Source organism: Copadichromis virginalis, linkage group LG22 (assembly GCF_057382275.1).
Source record: "Copadichromis virginalis isolate Kocher_CV1m ecotype Utaka linkage group LG22, C_Virginalis_male_GT1.1, whole genome shotgun sequence".
NCBI classification, from domain to species: Eukaryota; Metazoa; Chordata; class Actinopteri; order Cichliformes; family Cichlidae; genus Copadichromis; species Copadichromis virginalis.
The window spans coordinates 24,771,315-24,790,431 of NC_140638.1; the positions used below are offsets into that span (position 1 = coordinate 24,771,315).

At 41.8% G+C, this 19,117-nt stretch overlaps 3 protein-coding genes across 6 annotated transcripts in view; all 3 read right to left on the reverse strand.

The window, feature by feature from the left end:
• Positions 1 to 1,920: 1,920 nt before the first annotated feature.
• On the reverse strand, positions 1,921 to 5,015 carry LOC146683418 (glutathione S-transferase A-like). The gene is made up of 6 exons (XM_085445656.1): positions 4,736 to 5,015; positions 3,678 to 3,743; positions 3,475 to 3,580; positions 2,709 to 2,827; positions 2,536 to 2,624; positions 1,921 to 2,432 (listed from the first exon to the last, which is right to left on the reverse strand). The coding sequence occupies exons 1-6, from the start codon at positions 4,901 to 4,903 to the stop codon at positions 2,288 to 2,290; spliced, it is 693 nt and encodes a 230-aa protein (XP_085301782.1). The 5' UTR covers positions 4,904 to 5,015; the 3' UTR covers positions 1,921 to 2,287.
• Positions 5,016 to 6,339: 1,324 nt separating this feature from the next.
• On the reverse strand, positions 6,340 to 7,943 carry LOC146683419 (glutathione S-transferase A-like). The gene is made up of 6 exons (XM_085445210.1): positions 7,656 to 7,943; positions 7,211 to 7,276; positions 7,002 to 7,107; positions 6,792 to 6,910; positions 6,619 to 6,704; positions 6,340 to 6,538 (listed from the first exon to the last, which is right to left on the reverse strand). The coding sequence occupies exons 1-6, from the start codon at positions 7,821 to 7,823 to the stop codon at positions 6,406 to 6,408; spliced, it is 678 nt and encodes a 225-aa protein (XP_085301336.1). The 5' UTR covers positions 7,824 to 7,943; the 3' UTR covers positions 6,340 to 6,405.
• Positions 7,944 to 8,044: 101 nt separating this feature from the next.
• fhod3a (formin homology 2 domain containing 3a) overlaps positions 8,045 to 19,117 on the reverse strand; it is a 69,981-nt gene continuing 58,908 nt past the window's right edge. For all 4 annotated transcript variants that reach the window (XM_085445402.1, XM_085445401.1, XM_085445400.1 and 1 more), the window contains 12 exons: positions 18,293 to 18,981; positions 16,991 to 17,131; positions 15,519 to 15,677; positions 15,232 to 15,414; positions 14,243 to 14,362; positions 13,990 to 14,151; positions 12,565 to 12,755; positions 12,183 to 12,387; positions 11,955 to 11,978; positions 11,552 to 11,759; positions 11,303 to 11,467; positions 8,045 to 9,792 (listed from right to left, as the gene is read on the reverse strand). In XM_085445402.1, coding sequence (XP_085301528.1) covers positions 9,710 to 9,792; positions 11,303 to 11,467; positions 11,552 to 11,759; positions 11,955 to 11,978; positions 12,183 to 12,387; positions 12,565 to 12,755; positions 13,990 to 14,151; positions 14,243 to 14,362; positions 15,232 to 15,414; positions 15,519 to 15,677; positions 16,991 to 17,131; positions 18,293 to 18,981 — 2,330 coding nt within the window. In that variant the 3' untranslated portion in view covers positions 8,045 to 9,709. The remainder of the gene's footprint in view (positions 9,793 to 11,302; positions 11,468 to 11,551; positions 11,760 to 11,954; positions 11,979 to 12,182; positions 12,388 to 12,564; positions 12,756 to 13,989; positions 14,152 to 14,242; positions 14,363 to 15,231; positions 15,415 to 15,518; positions 15,678 to 16,990; positions 17,132 to 18,292; positions 18,982 to 19,117) is intronic.

The following is a 19,117-nucleotide window of genomic DNA, read 5'->3' on the forward strand; positions in this document are numbered from 1 at the left end:
GTGCAGATCAACAATGGATCACATATCGATTGTGGGAGAGAGTATGAGCGTGCAGCGTTTAAAGCGTGGAAGTACTGACCTTACTTTGAGTTTGATTCCATAAAAAGTGACAAAAACATTAGCGTCCATCGTGCGTGGGAAGACAACTTCTTTTTACAGCGAAAAAAAACCCTAAACTTCCGAGCAAGCACCGAGTGCGCAACGACGTAATGGGAAACTCACAGAGAAACTCGCGGATCCTTCCACTGACCGCTGCGGCACACCTGCACCAGGGTAAACCTCCGCCTACCCCAGTCCTGCTTTACAGGTGAAAATAGAGCAACAGGACCGCTGAGTCTTTGACTTTATTGATTTTCTGCTGTGTTTTACTTTCATCTATTTGAAAGAGTGAGTGTAAACACAAAAAATATTTTATTTTATGTGCTGGAATGTGCAGAAAATAGCTTTAAATGTTAAACTAATTTATTCAAGTCAGAGAATGTTGCATATAGTTAAATTTTTGCTTGATGCATAAAGTTAAAAGATTAAAACTAATAAAACAAGTTTTAAAAAGATACTTTTCCATTTGATTACATTTTGTATGATGGATTATGCAGAAAAAGTAGAATTGGGCTGAAATATCTATCACTTTATCACCTATTCAGGTTGTAAATCATGTTTTTAAAAAGTAACTAAGTAATTAATTACTTTTGAAAATAAGTAATCAGTAAAGTAACGGGATTACTTTTTTGGGGAAGTAATCAGTAATTAGTTACTGATTACTTTTTTCAAGTAACTTGACCAACACTGGTAGCAACAAATAATCACAACCAATTGATCGGTTGTCTCCACCACACATACAAGTGGCCTCATACCACAACAAGTTACTTTAATCCACAAGGTTCAGTAAAGCAAGCATACTAGTGACCAACCACAAAATGGAGAGCTATGGCCACACAATGATCACATCAAGGGTGGCTCAGCACCCCACAGTGTTATTGCCATCACCTGGCCAACAACACTCACAAGTGATCCAACAAAAGTAGCTAAATTCCCCACAACACTAAAGGTCACAGCACAAAACACTCACCTCACAAGGATCTCATTAGCATCCATCAACACTGACATTAGATGCACACACAGTGTACACACTACGCCAACTTAAAAATGCCCTACCTGCCTCAGCTGCAGACCATAATTAATGGTCTCAAACCTCTTGCCAAGTTTGGTGCCACTGGTTTACTATGTGCAACTCCCAGCCTAAAATGCTTTAAAAAAATAAATAAATAAATAAAACTTTACCCGTCTAGTCTTCAGTGGTGCACCGGGCTCAAGGCAACTTTAAACGCAAACTCAAGGGTAGGCAGCAGACCGGGGTACAGTCTCCCACCAAACCCTGAAGCGTACCCCCACCCAGGATAACCACCAAACACAATAAACTAAAACAACAAAGCAAAATAACAAACAAGTGCTTTGATGGAAGGGCAGCACAGCCACCCAGCTGAAACACACTTACTAAAGGGACGTTGCTCAATCACAGTGAACACTTTCACTCACCCACTTAAAAGTAAAACAAACTGATATTTAGTCTCCACAAAAATGTTCAAACAATCCTGGACGAGCCCCCACTTATGTTACGACCCGGCTCAAAAGCCGCGACATATAAATTTTTTTTTAAAAAAGATGAATACCAGAGTGTTAGTGAGAAGAGGTTTTTTTTTGTTTTTTTTCTTAAAATGGAATACCTGGTTGGCTAAAAAGGCTGGTGCCACCAAGGCAAAGACAAGTGATCTCCCTGGAAACTTGCCTCAGGTATGCTTTCATCCACACCTGACTAGGTGTGGCCAATAAGCACCATCTGAAAACATTGAGGAGATTAGAGGCTGCAGGGGGCCAACCGCCAATATAACTGTAAGAAAGAAAGAAGGCTGCAGAGGGATGTAACAGGTGACTTTGTATGTGTATTGCAAATAGAAGATTTTTGTTACAAATGTGCAAGTCTTGAATCAGTGCATGTCTACAAAGCTAACGCACTTTTTTTAATTATCTGGAAAAAGATGCAAAGTTGTGGAAAGGATGCATTATTGAACTATGCAAAGTCATGGAAACACAAAGCATTTGAGCTAGCTTTGAGCAGGGAAAACTAGTTCTTTACTTTACGATAGTGTGACTGAGTTATTCTGCTATTAGACAAAGCTGAACATGTATGAGTAACCAGAAACTGTTGTTAGATATACACAGAATGCATAAGGGCAACAAAAGCTGCTCTGTCATTATGCAGCATCATGTTTACATCTGTGTATGAATATCAGATGTCTTTCAGTGCATCTTTCAGTTTATCTTCGTCTTTGGGGTTCTCCAACCAATGAGGAGGCCAGCTGGCTTTGACACTGGGTCTCTCCTTCAGCAGATTGTAGTACTCTCCCAGTTTAGGATAACGCTCTGGAGACAACCTACGAATCAGAATAAGGAGACTTTCAAGTCCCATGTCTACAAATCATCCTTCATTTTACTGATGAGACCACATGGAAATGCAAACAGCCTCTGTGTGCTTACCCAAACCCAAAGAGTGCGCCAACTGTTGGAAAAACGACCACGTCTGCTAGCGTGAAAGACGGTCCTGCCAGGTAAGAGCCTGAGCCCAGCTTGGAAAAATAAAAAACAAAAATACAGTTGGAACAAATCAAAGCAGGCCGAGTCTGTCTGAGTTTGTGTGTTCATGCACATACCTTCTGCAGGTAACTCTCCCAGAGTTTGAGTTCAGTGACCAGAGCTTCTTTGTTCCTCTTCAGAGCCGACTCATGTCTCTCACCTTCAGGGACATACCACTCATAGTAGGCAACTGTAGCTGAAAAACAAAACATACGTAAAATATTAACGTTACAGATGCAAAATGTTACCACTAGATGTCAGATTGCAGACACAGAGCACCAGTGATGAACCTGCCAATTCTGCTAGTCTATGGCAAAAGCAAATCTGGCTCCATGGCGTCAGGCAGTGAGGACAGGGGCCACCCTCATGAAGTCAGTTTCTGATTGTTTAGTCAGACATTCATGCCAGTGTCCTGCTGGGGGTCATATTCAAGTTCTGGCAGTGTTTGCCCTGTTCCTTCTTGCACAAAGAAGATGGGTTAAGGACCATCTACAGCCCTGTACAGGCCTCCTACAGCAACTTCCTGTCTCCTGGAATCTCCTCCATGCTCTTGAGATTGTGCTAGGAGACACAGCAAACCTTCTGTCAATGGTTCGTATCCTGGAGGAGTTGGAATACCTCTAGGGTCCAGGTATCGCCTCATGCTACCATCTGCTACTAAACTGACCAGATCAATATCCTACAAGTGTAACTGACTTTATGCAATACTCTGATTAAAAATGGTTCCTTTAAAATCTGAGATATGCATTTTGCAGCATTCCTAAGTTCCTTGAGAGAATTGAGGCTCAAAGGAATAATTTATAAAAGGAGATATCAGGATTTGAAAATACAGATAACACTTACTGAGTTTCTCGTAGAATGTGAGACCCTCAAACATGCGCTGGTACATCAGAGCTTGTTCTGCTGGGCCATCTGGGATCAGTTTGGTTCCCTGGGATTTAAACTGGCTCTGCAAGACATTAGGAAAAGACACACATTTAACTGGGGCACATTTTGTGATGTTGCATTCAGTGTGAGTGAATATTTTGTCAAAATGACGTTCTCACCTCCAGGTAAAAACAGGCTGCGTAAGATTCATTGATGACATTGTCTCCATGTTTGAAAGTGGGAATCTGAAAAAGAAATTATAATAGTGTCAGCAAGAAAACTGTCATTAGGTACTGTATAACAGGTTTTAATGCTAAGGCTACTGGGTGTTAATTAGGTTAACCGTTTGTATATCAAACAAATACAATTAAAAAAAATTGATTACTTATTTTAACAGAACTTTACTGGGATAAAATAACACTCTGCAGTGTTTCCCGTATTTATGGTTAAAGGCCAGTTTCCAGTCTGAGATTTGGAAAGTGTAAAGAAAGATGTAAATTAAACTGCTTATTTTACTACACTTAGTCAGCTGCAGGTTATATTCAAGAGCCCATATTCAACGATACAACCCCTCATTTCTACATTTTATTTAACACTGTCCTGCTTTTGTGCTGTTCCCTAATAAATTCAATAAGACGCATTTAAAGTCTGATGGAAATGTGCTAGTATATGCTAGTCAAGTTCAAACTGGTTATCTTAAAGCTTTAATATGCATTTAAACATTTTAAACTAGTCGGTTTTTATGATAAATGAAGACAGCTACACGGTGCATTTCTCGCCTCAGATGCTTTCATAAACACATTTCAGTTAACTTGTCTCTAACGTAAACGAGCCGCCATGTTGGTGCAGTTCGAAACACGGCTGCAAACTCGCGTGCTCATCTCTACAGCCCATATTTTTTCGAGCACGTGTCAGCTCCCGAGAAATGCTCATCCAATCAGGTGCAGCAGGGCGTGTCCTGAAGCGTCTTCCTTGAAGAAAAAAATCTCCTTGAGTAAATGAATATACGCTAAATGAAACGTTCAGTTTTTATGATTTTGTAAAAGCATTAATCAGAGTTGACACTATTTGCCGCCGTTACTGCAACTCTTTATCCGTTAACCGTCCTGCAGAGCAACAGCGCAGATATCAGTGTTTATGACCGTGACGTTAACGTGAGGCTATTATATAATATTACGGTGCAAAGTCAAGTGTTTTGTTAGTTATACGGGGTGATTTGATAAAAGATCGTTTCTACCTGTCCCCTGGGGTTTATATCTAACACTTCTTTGGACTTGTGCTCCATTTTATCGAAGGACAGCAGTTTTTGGTTGTAGCCCTGCAGGTTCTTCTCCTCCAGAGCGATCATCACCCTCCAACAGGGACAAGAGCCGGTCGCCCACAGCAGAGTCATTGCCTTGGCCATGGCTTTAACTTGAGATTCACAGTTTGGACGGTCACTGAACTGGACGCACAAAGCAAATGCGCAGACGACAAACTCAACTTACTTTTCTTATGGTTTGTAGGAGGGGATGTCAAGCTTTTATAAGAGCGTGATTGCCATCTACTGGCTGGAAGAAAAAACTACAACTCAGTCATCTTCTATCAGTTTGCCTCCTTTATATTTTTGATAGTCACCACTGAATGATTTGTTGAAATAAATAAAATGAATTAATAAAAAAAATAAAATATTTGTTTCTTTGTTTACCTTCTGCACTTTGTGTAGTCGATGACAAGATGTACATTGTACACATCCTCCTCCAAATATTCACATATGCCTCTATCCCAATACAATATAGTATTATATAGTATTTAAGCATAATTAGAAAGGTGACTGACCTGAAATAAATAAGCTGTTTTTATGAAGAATAACTGATGGAAGCTGTGTTAATATTTATTGCAAATTGCAACATTAAGTCATTTTATTTTTAAACAAATATATAAACAGCAAGCGTCAGCCTGAGTGATGTAAAAATAAAATAAGCCAGTAAAAGCAATAAAAAAAAACACAATACACACAAATAACGAATGTTAAGACTCAGAGAAAAAGCCAAGGAATAAAAAATATGTTTTAAAAGACAGTGGTCAGGTCCTGATGTGAAGCAGCAAGCAGGTCCAAAGTTCCGAGTCAGCTACAGCAAAGGCCCGATCTGAGATATATGCAGAAGCATCTGGTCAGACGACCTCAGTGATATTTTGGGAGAGTGTGTAGTTAAAAGCTCAGGAAGGTAGAGACATGCTGATTTTAAAATCACTTCTCAAACACAACAAAGAAGCCAAAGCAGGGGGAATATGGTCTTATATGGTGACTGTCAAAACAACCCAAAACCAAAGCAGAGCCTCAGAACCTCAGTTTGTAGAAACTAGCTCTAACAACAGCTTTTATTTGTTTATCAAACATGAAGCTTTCACCTTTCGAGTAGGAGTGAGGGTCAGGAGGCCCGAATACTACCACTTGTGTTTTATGCTCATTCAGGTTCAAAATTCACTGCATTCATTTATTTATTTGAGAGGGAGATAGATCACTAAGTCATCAGCATAATAGTTAAATGAAATTCCATATTCTTTGACAATTGATCTTAATTGGAGCATATAAAGAGAACAAAGTCATCCTAGAAATGACCCTTCTAGGATCCTACATGTGAATGGAGGAGGTGACTCTGAAAGCCGCCCAACATGATGGAAAACTTTCTCCTCACACTACAAAAAGGTCATATTGCCACTCACTACATGGGAGAAGGACCCAAAACCAAAGTGCTCTAACAAAGCTTTATCTATAAGGTGATTTGTTGCTGCTGTGGTCAAGTTTTAAGAATAAAAAAAAATCTTGTGAAAAATTAAGAGTACAGTAAGCAAGCTGTTTAAATGTTTTTATTTCACAGACTTACAGGAATTCTCTAAAATGACAAAGGGAGGATTCTTTGTGTTTCAGAGGTCCTTCAGGATGTCATAACCCTGTGGACTGGCCACCCAGTGTGGGGGCCACGTGGTTTTAATGCTGGCTCTGTTCTTCAGCAGGCTGTAATATTTGGCCAATTTAGGATAACGCCCCACAGACAGCCTAAAGAGAAAACACATCATGTTACTGGAAAAAGGCGATTGGACTGCAGCTTCACACAAATCAACTGCTTAGCTACCCACCCGAAACGAAATGCACAAGCGATGCTTGGAAAGACGATCACATCGGCTAGGGAGAAGGCCCCTGCTAGGTATGAGCCAGCAGCCACCTAGATGGAGAAGTGAAAGACGCAGTACTGTCAACACAGTGTGTGAGTGCCTGCAAGTGTACACAAGTGTGTGCGTATTGTTCGTACATTCTCCAGGTAACCCTCCCACAGTTTGAGTTCAGCAGTCAGAGCCTCTTTGTTTCTCTTTACAGCAAAGTCGTGCCTCTCCTCTTCAGGGACGGAGCAGTCGTAGTAGATAACTGAATCTGAAGCAGAACGCACATTAATGTGTGACTGTTTTCATGGCTTCTGTCCCCTCTGTAACTCAGCGCTCAGACTTGTGCAAGTGTAACTTACTGAGTTTATCAGTGAGGGCAAGGCCCTCCATCATGTGTTGGTACATCGCGGCTTGGTCATCAGCACTGTCAGGAATCAGCTTGATGCCCTGAGACTTAAACTGATTCTGTTTCAACAGTGAGAAAACAATAATCAAAGCAGTGTACTAAAAGCTAAACAAATTATAAATACAATAAATTCAAGTAATCAATTAAAATATTGCCGTTTACCTCGAGGTATAAGCATGTTGCACAGGACTCATTCAGGATGATGTCTCCGTGCTTGAACGCGGGAAGCTGACAGAAAAAAATTGGCAGAAGACGTCAGGTTTTGAGGCTCATCATTGTGTAGTGCACCTTGTATCTGTGCTGTTAGTGCCTTTGAGAGCACGTTATTTAGGACGAATTAGCAGATGCCCCTGTTTGTGTGTTGTACCCATAGTTTGAAAAACAAGCTTACAGACACACCTGAACTGGGACTCTACAGACATCTTTTACATACAGTCTATGTGTTAGCTGCTCCCACATTGTGCCTTCATCTCTGTCAGTAAGAGACTGGTCTTCTATCCAGACGCTACCGCTGTTGATATGTGTTAAAATAACTATAATACTTTTTTTTTTTAAAGGCTGTTATGTCATGGTTGTACACTTTGCTGTGATCATTATGTGCACCTACCTGTCCTCTTGGGTTGACTTCCAAGACTTCCTGAGATTTGTGCTCTCCTTTCTCAAAGGACAGCAGTTTGCGTTTGTAACCCTGCAGCTTCTTCTCCTCCAGAGTGATCATAACACGCCAGCAGGGAGGTGATCCAGCCCCCCACAGCAGACTCATTAACTTTGCCATGGACGCAGGGACCAAAGACGCAGCGCTGAGCACTGATTAACAAAACCATGAATGAATGCAGAGCTGCACAAACTGGACAAACACCGTAAAGCGAGCAGCAGCAGCAGCAGCAGCAGCGCATTTTACGGCACCTGATTATTCCAAAGGTTATCAAGTAGAACCACACCACGTGGCTCACAATCACAGAGGTGAACGCTGGGGGAAGGAATGACACGCAGATCCAAGTTTGCACTCTATGGTTTTTATTTTATTGCAGAATGTGTATACACGGCATTTCAAGTGAAAGTGTTTATAAGAACGTTCAGCTCACTACATGGCATTCATGCAGTGGTGTTTCCCAGTTTCTTGCGTCTAGACTGTTCAAGTTGGTACGTGACAGAGTGTGACCACAGAGCTCAAATCAAACGTCCAGATAATGCTCCTCCCTCTGTTTCTCTCTCTCTCTCTTAGCAGGGAGCAACACATTTCTTCAATTCACAAAAAGAAAAAACAAGCCACAATTGATCCTTTGTCTCAGACTATAATACACGTTTCTACAGCAATTACAAAAATACACAATGTGAAATGCACTAAACATGCACACTGTAGAGTTTACAGTATTTAGGACCTGGCAGCTGACAAGGGCATTTACACATATCATGCAGAACTGTCTGCATGTTCCTCAAAATAGATTATTAAAATGTTTTTGTTTTGTTTTTTTAAAAAAAAGTCCATTTTTTTTTCTTTTTACACTTTACAAACAGTTCCTCTGAGATAAAAACTATTTTTTGTGTTTTCAGTCGTTCATTTCAGCATGAGACTATTAAAGTGGACTTATTATGCTCTTCCTCGTTTTCTGGCAAATATGCACTGTTACACTGGCGTATGCAGTTTCAAGTAAGCGTGTCAGCATATATGCAGTAACCCCGTGAGCCACACACTTCAAAACTGAGCCTTTTTTCTTTCCTACTCATGGCACTGTATGATCGATGAGAGCAGATATCCCTAATACGATCAAATCTTTTGTTTTTAAGAGAAAGCCAATCAGAAAAGAGTTGGCTTAAAGGGCGGGGGGGGGGGGGGAGTTAAAACGGCTTGTGTTAAGATTAAAGAAGATTCTTTTTAAACTAGCGGAGCCAAAAAACTAAAAATATGGAGTGGGAAATGAGCACAATGGGTCCACTTTAATGTTATTTAAGGTGCAAGACGTCAGAGCTTTGCAAATAAATACTGAAAAAAAACAAAAAACAAACAAAACAGAGAAGATTTTCAACAGTAATACTCATGAGAACCATGCCTTAGGAAGTGAAATTTAGGACGTGAATACGTTAACGAAGAGAGAACGGAGGTACAGCATCGCCCCTTTGAAGTGAAAGGCACTCATCAGCTTGATAACCTTTCGCGTCCCTACAAAAGCACAGCCACGCTCATTACTTTTCAGATGTGTAGATGCTCTCACTGATAATCTTTGTTTTTTCTCCAGGGAACAAATTCAAATTCATCCTCAGCCTGGCAAACTTCACAACCAAAATTCACAGTTTAAACAAATGAAGAAAAAAAAAAACACAAACCCCAAAAACGGTGACGTCACAGCTGCTGACACTCACAAGCGAAAATCATCCCAGCATTCAAATCGTTTTCAGATAAATAAATAATTCAGTGTAGAGGCAGCGTCACTTGAATACATTTTCCTTTTCCTTGCCTAACTGAACAGAATCAGTCCTTATGAGAAGCATTCCCTCGTGACCTCCACTGTTTCTTCTGGAAGGTGAAAATGTCGTAATGCCGCCTCTTCACTCAGAAACATCAGGCAGAAAGAGCCGCTGGGAAAAACCTAAAAGGACAAAGGCTGACAGAGATTTCACACAGACATCTGAAGCTGAGTTTTCACGGCGAGAGGTGGATGATCACATCTGTGGCTCTGGGGAATCAGTTAGCCCTAAAGCGAGAGCTTCTTCTGGCGTCAGGCCGTTTTTCAGCGTCCGCCTCACTGTGAAGAGAAGACGCGGAGAGTCACCGTGCAGTCGTGTGATGTTTTCATGTTCTCCAGTTCTGCACTACGTACTAACTGAATGCATGCTCCAGGATTTATAATATACTGTAATTAACCTGCTGAGACTTACATCTGCTCTGCATGGGGTTTATTACAATCCATATCTCGGCTTTGGTAACAATCAACAAATAACAGTCATATTTACTTGGTTTTAAACAGAGAAATTAATGGTGAACATGTAATTAAGAGGCCATAAATAACCATTAAACTTATGCAGTTGAGTGCTTACATTAGAAATCTATTTTTTGACGTGAATAGGTTTTTTGAAATTGCATGTTTAAACATGCAGATGAGCTCCTAGCCATCTAAATTACCACCTCGGTATTTGCAAAGAGATGTCTAAGTATGAGATAAAGCCAAATTTCACTTTGTTGACTAATAGAAAAAATAAACTGTTTACACACGGAGGATTCTGAATATTACGTTTTATGACTTTATTTCCTATCAATGTGCTGCTAGAAAAAAAATCAGGATCTGAAAGGTTCCAACACACAGGACCTGAGCTGGAAAGTCTGGTATGTAAAAACTTATATGTAAAAGCTGCTGAAGTAATGATTTCTGGCTCAGAGTATGTGGAAAACATATCTTCTACTCTGAGCACATTTAATGGAGACATTGGAGAGAAACGTGTATATTTGGCATGCAGAGTGGAGCAGCTGGGGGTTTATGAGAGCCTTTGACTCAAGCATGGGTTAGACTCCTTGATCCGAATGAGCGAATGAAATATACTCTCATTAAATATGCAACAACTTTCTGAAATTTCCAACAAATAAAATACTAAAATATACATCTAAGCAGACATTTACTAGTATGAAATAAAACATGTTTGGGAAGCAAAAAATAACTATATATGTGTGTGTGTGTGTGTGTGTGTGTGTGTGTGTGTGTGTGTGTGTGTGTGTGTGTGTGCGTGTGAAAACTCGGTTTCATGTTAGACCCACCAGGCACCAGGTAGGTAATGTTTGGTTTTAGAAAGATAAGACAGATAAAACACCATGCTTGTGGTTTCAGCAGCAGGACTTTAATAACCACAGTGTGTCATTTAAGGATCTGTATAGAGTCCATCTTTTATATACAGTCTACAAACTGTACTCTACCTCATGTAGAAACAATTATGTTTTTGCCTGTGGTGACTTTAAGGTGCTTAATTTCCCTTCGCTTTCAGCTACTCTGATTGCTGTATTTAGCTTTATATTTATATGAAAGCAGTGTCATGATTTTGAAGTGTTTTTTTTTTCTTTTTTGAAAAATCTCAAACTATATTTCACATATTTTTTCTTATGCTTGTTTCCTGATGTCTTCTTGGAGGTGTTACTCATCATCCACGGTGCAGTCAGCTTCTTAGATTAGATACATTTTCATGGTCATGCTTTCAGTTTGAAAACCTGATATATTCAGAACTTAAATTAGCGTGACATGTGCAGTTGGGACAGAGGTGAGCTCGTACATGACTTGCGGTTGGCCCTGGATCTCCTCCTCTCTCTGGGCTGGGTTCTGGTTCCTGGACCCTGAGTGGCTGACCTCACTATGCGCTCCATGATTTCGTCTGCAGCATCATCTCCACAGATCTGAGGGTCCTCCACAGGCGGAGTCCATGCCTGCATGCTGCGTCCTGCATAAACAGGTGAGAAAATCTTTAGTAGGGAAATCCTTTCGAGTGACCCAACTCCAGAAATCTTCTTTCTCCCTTCCCCACCTCCTCGTCCAGGCCGTGACCTGGTCCGTGTCCGCAGTCCCGGCACGCCGCTGCCCTCCTTGTCACTGCCACTGAGGCTGGTTCTCAGCACCGCTTTCATGTGCTCGTGCTCTGCAGCATCCTCGGCATGCTCCAAACCCTGAGGCTGCTCAATTTCCTGACCCCCACTGGGGGCGCTGTTGTTGCTCCCTGCGCTACTCCGACCACACTGTTGGAGCGAGACGGAATCAAAGAGGATCAGAATTTAGCAGCTGAGTATTCTGAACTTTAACACGGCAAAGTGGAAGCACCAAGAAAAACATCCAACTGCAAACAGTACAGTGCCTGGTGCCTTTGACGTATCGTTTAGTCGTTTAGATGCAGTTAGTGGATTCATGCACACAAACACACAGACAGTTGATACCTCACGCTCCTCTTCATCATCAGACTATGGGAGAAATAAAGAGTGAAAGTCAAAGAATAGTTGCGGATAGAATAGAATGAAGCGAGAAAGATGAAAAAGCAGCACTTCAGTTTGAAGAACAAAAAGGGGTTGGAAGTGTGTGTGTGTGTGTGTGTGTGTGTGTGTGTGTGTGTGTGTGTGTGTGTGTGTGTGTGTGTGCGTGCGTGTTTGAGAGAGAGAAATACTCACAGCAGTGTTTACGTCCATGATCATCTTTCCTCGGGTCTTGTTGCGCTCGCGATGGTCGGCTCGTTTCTGTTTCTGCTGCAGCACACGCTCTCGGGTGGTCCGGTACTCCAGCGCAAACTCGCTGAGGATTTTACTGAACCTGTGGACGCTGATCTCTCTCACACTGTAGGCCGGGTGACCAAGGAACAGCAGGAAGGAGTGGAACCTGAAAGGAAGAAGATGAGGGTGATGGCAACTCTTCCTACCTCCTGTTTTATGTGTTGCACTACACAGATTTCCTCATTCACACAGCACAGTGTTGGTTTTAGTAGACTAATTAGTTTTTTGTTTTTTTTTGTGGTAAACATCAATAATACATGATTCAAACTGTGAGACGAGCTACCTGTTGATGATCCTGCGGTGAACAATCTTAAGGATGATGATTCGCTCTGCGCAATCTTTGAGGAAGTCGGACATCTTCTGCTTCAGCTGGGGCTTCATCTCGTGCTTGGCAATCACCTTCAGGTGGTCCCACGAGGCTTTGCAGCGCCGCTCCATTTGACACAAGTTCTCCTGCAGCTGGTCAAAATCCACCTGTTGAAAATAACGTTTATACAATCCAATTCAAATTACTCAAACACAGGATATCTTAGTGCCCAGGGGCGTAATTTCCAGGGAGATTTGGGGTTTATGGCCCCTCCAATAATCAGACCCAACCAATATAACCCCCCAATAAAATTAGGAATTATCTTGCATAAATAGGCTGTTGATTTTCTTTACTTATTTCAGTTATTACCAGCAAAATAGTTGCACTTTTAATCATCTGGGAATTTACGCAGATTTATTTATTTATTTAGACAGAGATCTTGACCTCCCCAATGTTCAGCACAAAGTTATGCCGATGTTAGTGCCCATTTACAAGATTTATGTAAAATGATACTAAAGATTTAAAGAATGTCTATATGTGTGTTCATCTTTATGTCCTCGGCTTATATTGAATTTTACTTCAAAAATGATTCTCAGTTGTCTGGATGAACAGCCCCTCTAATGGTTTCAGGTCCATTTTAAAGTCCACTTACCATTTATATAGGTGTTCCACAGGGATCTATTCTTGGACCTCTTTTATTCACTCTCTATATAAGCAACTTTATCTCAGCCACTCAAAACTGCAATGTAGAATTTACATGCTGATGACACTATTCTATATGCCACTGGCTCTTGCCTTGATCTGGCCATTGCAAATCTACAGTTTAATCTACAGTGGGTCAAAATCCTCTGGTCATACATAAATTTATTTTAAGCACTAATAAATCAAAATGCATGGTATTTATAAGGTCACCTAAAAGTATCCAACCACATTCAAAACTTTCATGGTGATAGAAGTGAAACTTTTAATTGTTATAAATATTTAGGACAACTACTCTTGCACATACATTTTTTTAAATGTGTGTCTAATAATTCATCCTAAACAACACCAATTTTAAACCAAAAACCACGTCTCAACCTTCAAAAAGGCCCTGGGATCACACACACACATTCAACCAACAACTAACCAGGGATACACTTTTCCTCAACAGCTTTTGTTTGCATGTTTAACAGGTAAGGTTCCTTTCCCCTTCTGCTCTGAAATTTAAATGATTATTGGCTGCGGGTTGATAATTTGATTGTGGCGTGAGGTGCTTCCAACTTCAGTTCAGTCAGGGGAAAAAAATTATGTTTTATCTTTTTAGGTTTTTGGACTTATTTTGACAAAATTCAAGCAAATGTAAGTCTTGATCTTTTACAGTGTAGAGATGCAGAATAGGTTAGCAGTGAATGCACAGCATACTTTTGCAGAGCGCGTGATGGCTCCTATCTCTGAGTAGAGGTCGGTGCTCTGAGGGAAGTTTTCCACCACCACAGAGCAAACGTGATGGAGCAGTGACTGCTTATGGACCGTGTCCTTTACTTCTGGAACCTTCTCCAAATAGGTCAGCTCGAAGCCTTTAGCCTGGAACAGGAATGTTGTGTTTATTTTGAGAAACAAACTCAGATTCTACTGACTTGTCTCCCAGTAATCTGATGTAATAGTCATGACTCACATTGGTGCCGTTGAGGAAGTTTCCGATGGAGAGCAGCGTAGAGAGGACGTAGCGGATAGTTTTGTTCTTCTCCAGCTGATCCATACCCTCCTTCAGATCCTGCAGTGGCTCTGCTACTTCCTAGTAGGAAAACACACACACACACACACACACACACACACACACACACACACACACACACACACACACACACACACACAGTTATACAAGTTAATTAAGACTCCCAAAGACATGTGTTTCATTAGTCTGCCATTAAATAAACAGCGAACAGGTGCATGTTGTCTGCCACCTAAAATCATCTGCTCTTGTTTAAGGTCGCGAGAGGTTGCCACAGAGGTTGCTGCTTCAGTCAAACTTCAGCACGAAACATGTTTCTGATTAAGTCGACCTCTTGTTTCTGTGCAGCCGGTTCTCTTGAGTGCATGTGTCTGTGTGCCTGCATGCTGTGCTTCCCTCCATTAAAGCTTCCACTTCCAAAGCGGAGCCGGGAGCACGGCTCTGCCGAATATGCGGTGGGGGGAATCGTGCCTTACATGGAGATTAAAGACAACAACATCCCGCTGGATGCTGTAAAATTTACAGGGCGGTAACAGAGGGGCAGCATGTTTCTCATACTCCAGGCTTTGGCTTTGAACTTCTCCTCCTGGATGCATTCTTCGCTCGAATAAAACACGACGCCGTGCCAGAAGAAGACGAGGTGCCGCTAATAAGCGTGCATATTTTGTCATGATGTAACTATGTTGATGCTTTGCGGATGTTCTTTGTACTAAAAGGATGTTGATACTTAGTGATACGGGTTTAAAGAGTACACACAATAAGCACACATGCTGAGCACATTTGCTCAAACCTCTGTGGTCTGTTTCTGCTTTAAGGAAACCACTTTTACTTGCTAAGTATCATTTCAAATGTGGATGTAGTGATGGTGTTGGTTCCCTCCCCTTATGGAAAGTACATTTTTCTTAACACTCTTAAGGTTTTTGTTGTTTCACCTTCTCCGTTGCCTCGTAGTCCATTTTAAAGGCCCAGAGCTGGAGTCTGGCAGAGAGCTCACTGATGGAGGACAGGGTGAGGAGAAACTGCTCTGCAGAGCCCAGCGGGACATCAGGGTTGGCCAGCTGAGCCTCCTGAATCTTCTGCTTCTCCTCCTCTGTGGGGATCATCGTCAGGATTTTCTGCGAGGGGAAAAATGAAATTGTGGGATTAGAGAGGACAGCAAAGTGCAGATGTGATCTGTTTATCACTCCCTTTCTTTTTTACCATTGTTTGAATCTCTCACCTCTATGCCCTCCTTGTTGAGAGCATACTCGTCAAAGTTGAGGATGGCTGTCTTGATGGTGCGAGGTGGAGGCAGGACTGTCAGACCAATATTGATGGCGTTGCTCCTTTTGGAATCCAAAACGATGATCTCTTGGCGTTTGCCATCGGCCGCTGTTTTCTGGAGCATAAAAATACAGACGGGGGGAGGGGGGGTCACTGCTGGATCTCTGTTTTGCTCCCTCCTGTATTTTCTGCGTCTCGTTTCTCAGTGTGGTCTGGTTTATGGGCTTGTAAGGATTAGAAATTTCAACAACGTGGAGCTGCACTCCCAGAAGGAAGGAAAAGTTAATATACTGTGTAGGAATTTAAGTACAACACAATGTGAGTTTGTACAAAGACCACAAGACCTTTTTGCCATCCAAACAGAAACTTGTGACTGTTTTTTTATTAGAACAAGACGAGGATTAACATGTGTCTTTTTGTAACTATGCAATGTGTAAATACAGTTTATATGTTTGATGTTTCCTTCCAATAGCTTTAAGCTACCTGGAGACAGAGGGGTTGCATGTCTACTCTGCTGGCGGTATGCAATTGCAACAATATTGGGAATAAATAAGCATGTTCATAGCATGTTTTTGTGTGTTAGAGCAGCGGTCTCCAACCTTTTTTGCGCCACGGACCGGTTTATGCCCGACAATATTTTCACGGACCGGCCTTTAAGGTGTCGCGGATAAATACAACAAAATAAAACTAGTACCGGTACCGAAAAAAAGAAGATGTATTCATAACACACGTGAAAAGACCCAGGAAAACCGAGTGAACGATCAAAATGATAACAAAATAACGCTGAAAACCGATAAAAACCCTGAAAACCATACTTTTCACACCTGAGCCTCAACTCTCGCGGCCCGGTACCAAATGACTCACGGACCGGTACCGGTCCGAGGCCCGGGGGTTGGGGACCCTGTGTTAGAGCGCTGAAATCAATTCAAGAGATTTTTTTCAGATAGTGGTTGTGTTTTGTTTTTTTCACTCCATTTTTCCTTCTTTGATGAACAGGACCCCTCTCAGATGATAAAAAAATGGTATGATCCTTCATATTCAGAGTCGGAACGTGCAGACATGAATTAAAATTTGCCTCCACAGGAAGCAGTGGATCAGGAGTTCAAAGTGCGAGAGGCCTGGCTTTATCTTCCCTTCTTTGCAGATCATATTTTTCTTATTTTGAGGCTTTGTGAGAATTACAACCGACTGCACCGTTTGATCAGGATCAAGACACACATGACCTTGTTTAACCTGTGAAAAATCTGCCTTCAAAGTAAAAAAATAATGGACAAAAACTTTTAACTGCTTGACAAAGATTTGATAATTTATATAAAAAGCAAATTTTGAACTAGTTCTATTTATTGTTATTAAATGGATAATCTCGCGGCACTTCTCTTAGATGCTGCTAGAAGTAGTTTTTGGAGTCAGTATCGTACAGTTACATACCTTTGTAACTGGTATTTCCTTTGACTTTGTCTCAAACAGGTGTTCCAGTTTGGCTGTGTCCAACTTCACCGGTTCCAGTTTGGACCAGAATGACTCTCCACTCCTCTTGTAGTCCCTGTACTGACAGTCTGTCGGACGCACCTGATCACAAACAAAACAAGCATGAGTGCATCAGATGGAGACATGTGTCAGACTCCCACTTCCTACAATAAAAGAGGTAAATGAGAGACTCTGAACTCAACGAACCACAAATACCAGCGGCCAAAGGAACATGTTGAGTGAGTCATTGTTTCTGGTGACTGTTTCATCTTAACTGGCTAATGGAAACATGCAGTTAAAAAAAAAAAATCAACTTGGTATTTTGGCCCATAGCATCTTCGGCAATAGAGAATACGGACATAGTCGAATAAATCTTAAATGCTTATATTGTTTAGGCCCTCGAGCAGTATTAAAAATCACCACTGAAAGTGATTATACTTCACTGTTGCACAGACGGATCCAAGTTATAAATCTACCGTGCAAGAAATAGAAAACACTCGAAAGACTTCCAGACAAACTAACACATACTCTAGGACTGGACACCTCAGGTCCTGAATGCTCACAATGTGTAACACAGTAGGAATATATTTTTCAAAATGTAATAACAACGTCCTGTTGCCTGTATTTGATGTGTTATTGTCGGTTGAATAAGGGATTTAAATGATGTGCGAATTATAGCATACTATAATGCCGTGCAAAAGTCTTCACCCGCCCCTCATTTCTATATATTTTGCTAGCAAATATATAGAAATAGGGAAACATGCACAGCAATTTGTTTCAACGTCAGCAAACACACTTGGAAATATAGTATAAAAAGGTAAAAACAAGAGTAAGTACAATTATAACAAGCTTCAAAGTCCGTATTCAGTACGACCACCTTTATTCTGCCTGAACACTTTTAGGTAAACTTTCCTGTATTTTCCTTTCAGGCTTCAGGAATAGTTCTCCGGGCTTCTTAAAGGACTTTCAAAGCTCTTCTTTGGATATTGACTGTCTTTTATCCTGTTCTCTGTCAGGATGATTCCACGCTGCCTCGATAATGTTGAGGTCTGAGCTCTGGGGAGTCCAATCCATGACTGATTGTTCCATTGTGTGTTTTCCTATCCTATGCTTTTGCTGCACTGACAGTGTGTTTTAGGCAGCTGTCACGCTGTAAAATGAAGCCAATCAGATGCTTTCCAGGTGGTATTTTATTACACTGTATCTGTTGGTACTTTTCTGCATTCATAATTAAAATTATAACGTGAGTGTTTTTTTTCTCACCTCACTCCAGAAGAGTCTGATCGTCTTCTTCTTTTTGTTAAAGAGAGGCGGCTCTGGGGGAGGAGGCACTGGAATTAGGGCGTTAAATGAAGGAGGAGGTGGAGGCCTCATGCTGCCAAATAAGGGTGGTGGCGGAGGGCAACTGCCCAACATGGGTGGGGGTGGAGGGAAGCGGGGGATGCAGGGCGGAGGCGGAGGCAGGGGCGGGAGCTCGCCGCAGCCCCCCATCAAAACGGCATCGAGGATGTCCTTGTCGTCTTCCTCTGTCAGGTCGGTGAAGTTGATGTCCCCGATGCGCAGCTCTCGAGGGCTGGCCAGCAGCTGGTCCCAGATCGTGTCCGATTCCTTTTTGGGCGGGGGAGGAGGGGGCTCGTTGGCTGGGCTGTCCAAATGAGCGTGAGTCGTGCTGATGTCCTTGATCAAGTCTCCGAACCGCTCGGCGATCGGTCGGATGCTGCCGCGATGGTCCGACTTCTCGTCCCTGCTGTTCTTCTCTTGGTCTTCCCCAGGTTGCCTGTTTGCATCCTGCTGAGCCTCTTTGTCCTCCCCTTCCCCCTTCTCCTTGTCCACATCTTCCTCTTCCTCCTCATCGCTGGGCTTCTTGTTCTGGGAGTACAGCATGTCGAGCATAAAGAGTTTGCTGTTGAGGAGTTTGTTGCAGTTCTCATTCACCTCTGCCTCCTTAAAGCCTGGAAAGAGGGCGATGTGGTTAAAGACGGAAAGGAACAAAACGCACACTGCAGCTCAGTGACTTTCTAGTTTCATTAGAGTGAAATGAATCATAAATGCAGGTTCTTGAAACCAAATCTAAATCATAAAAATTTA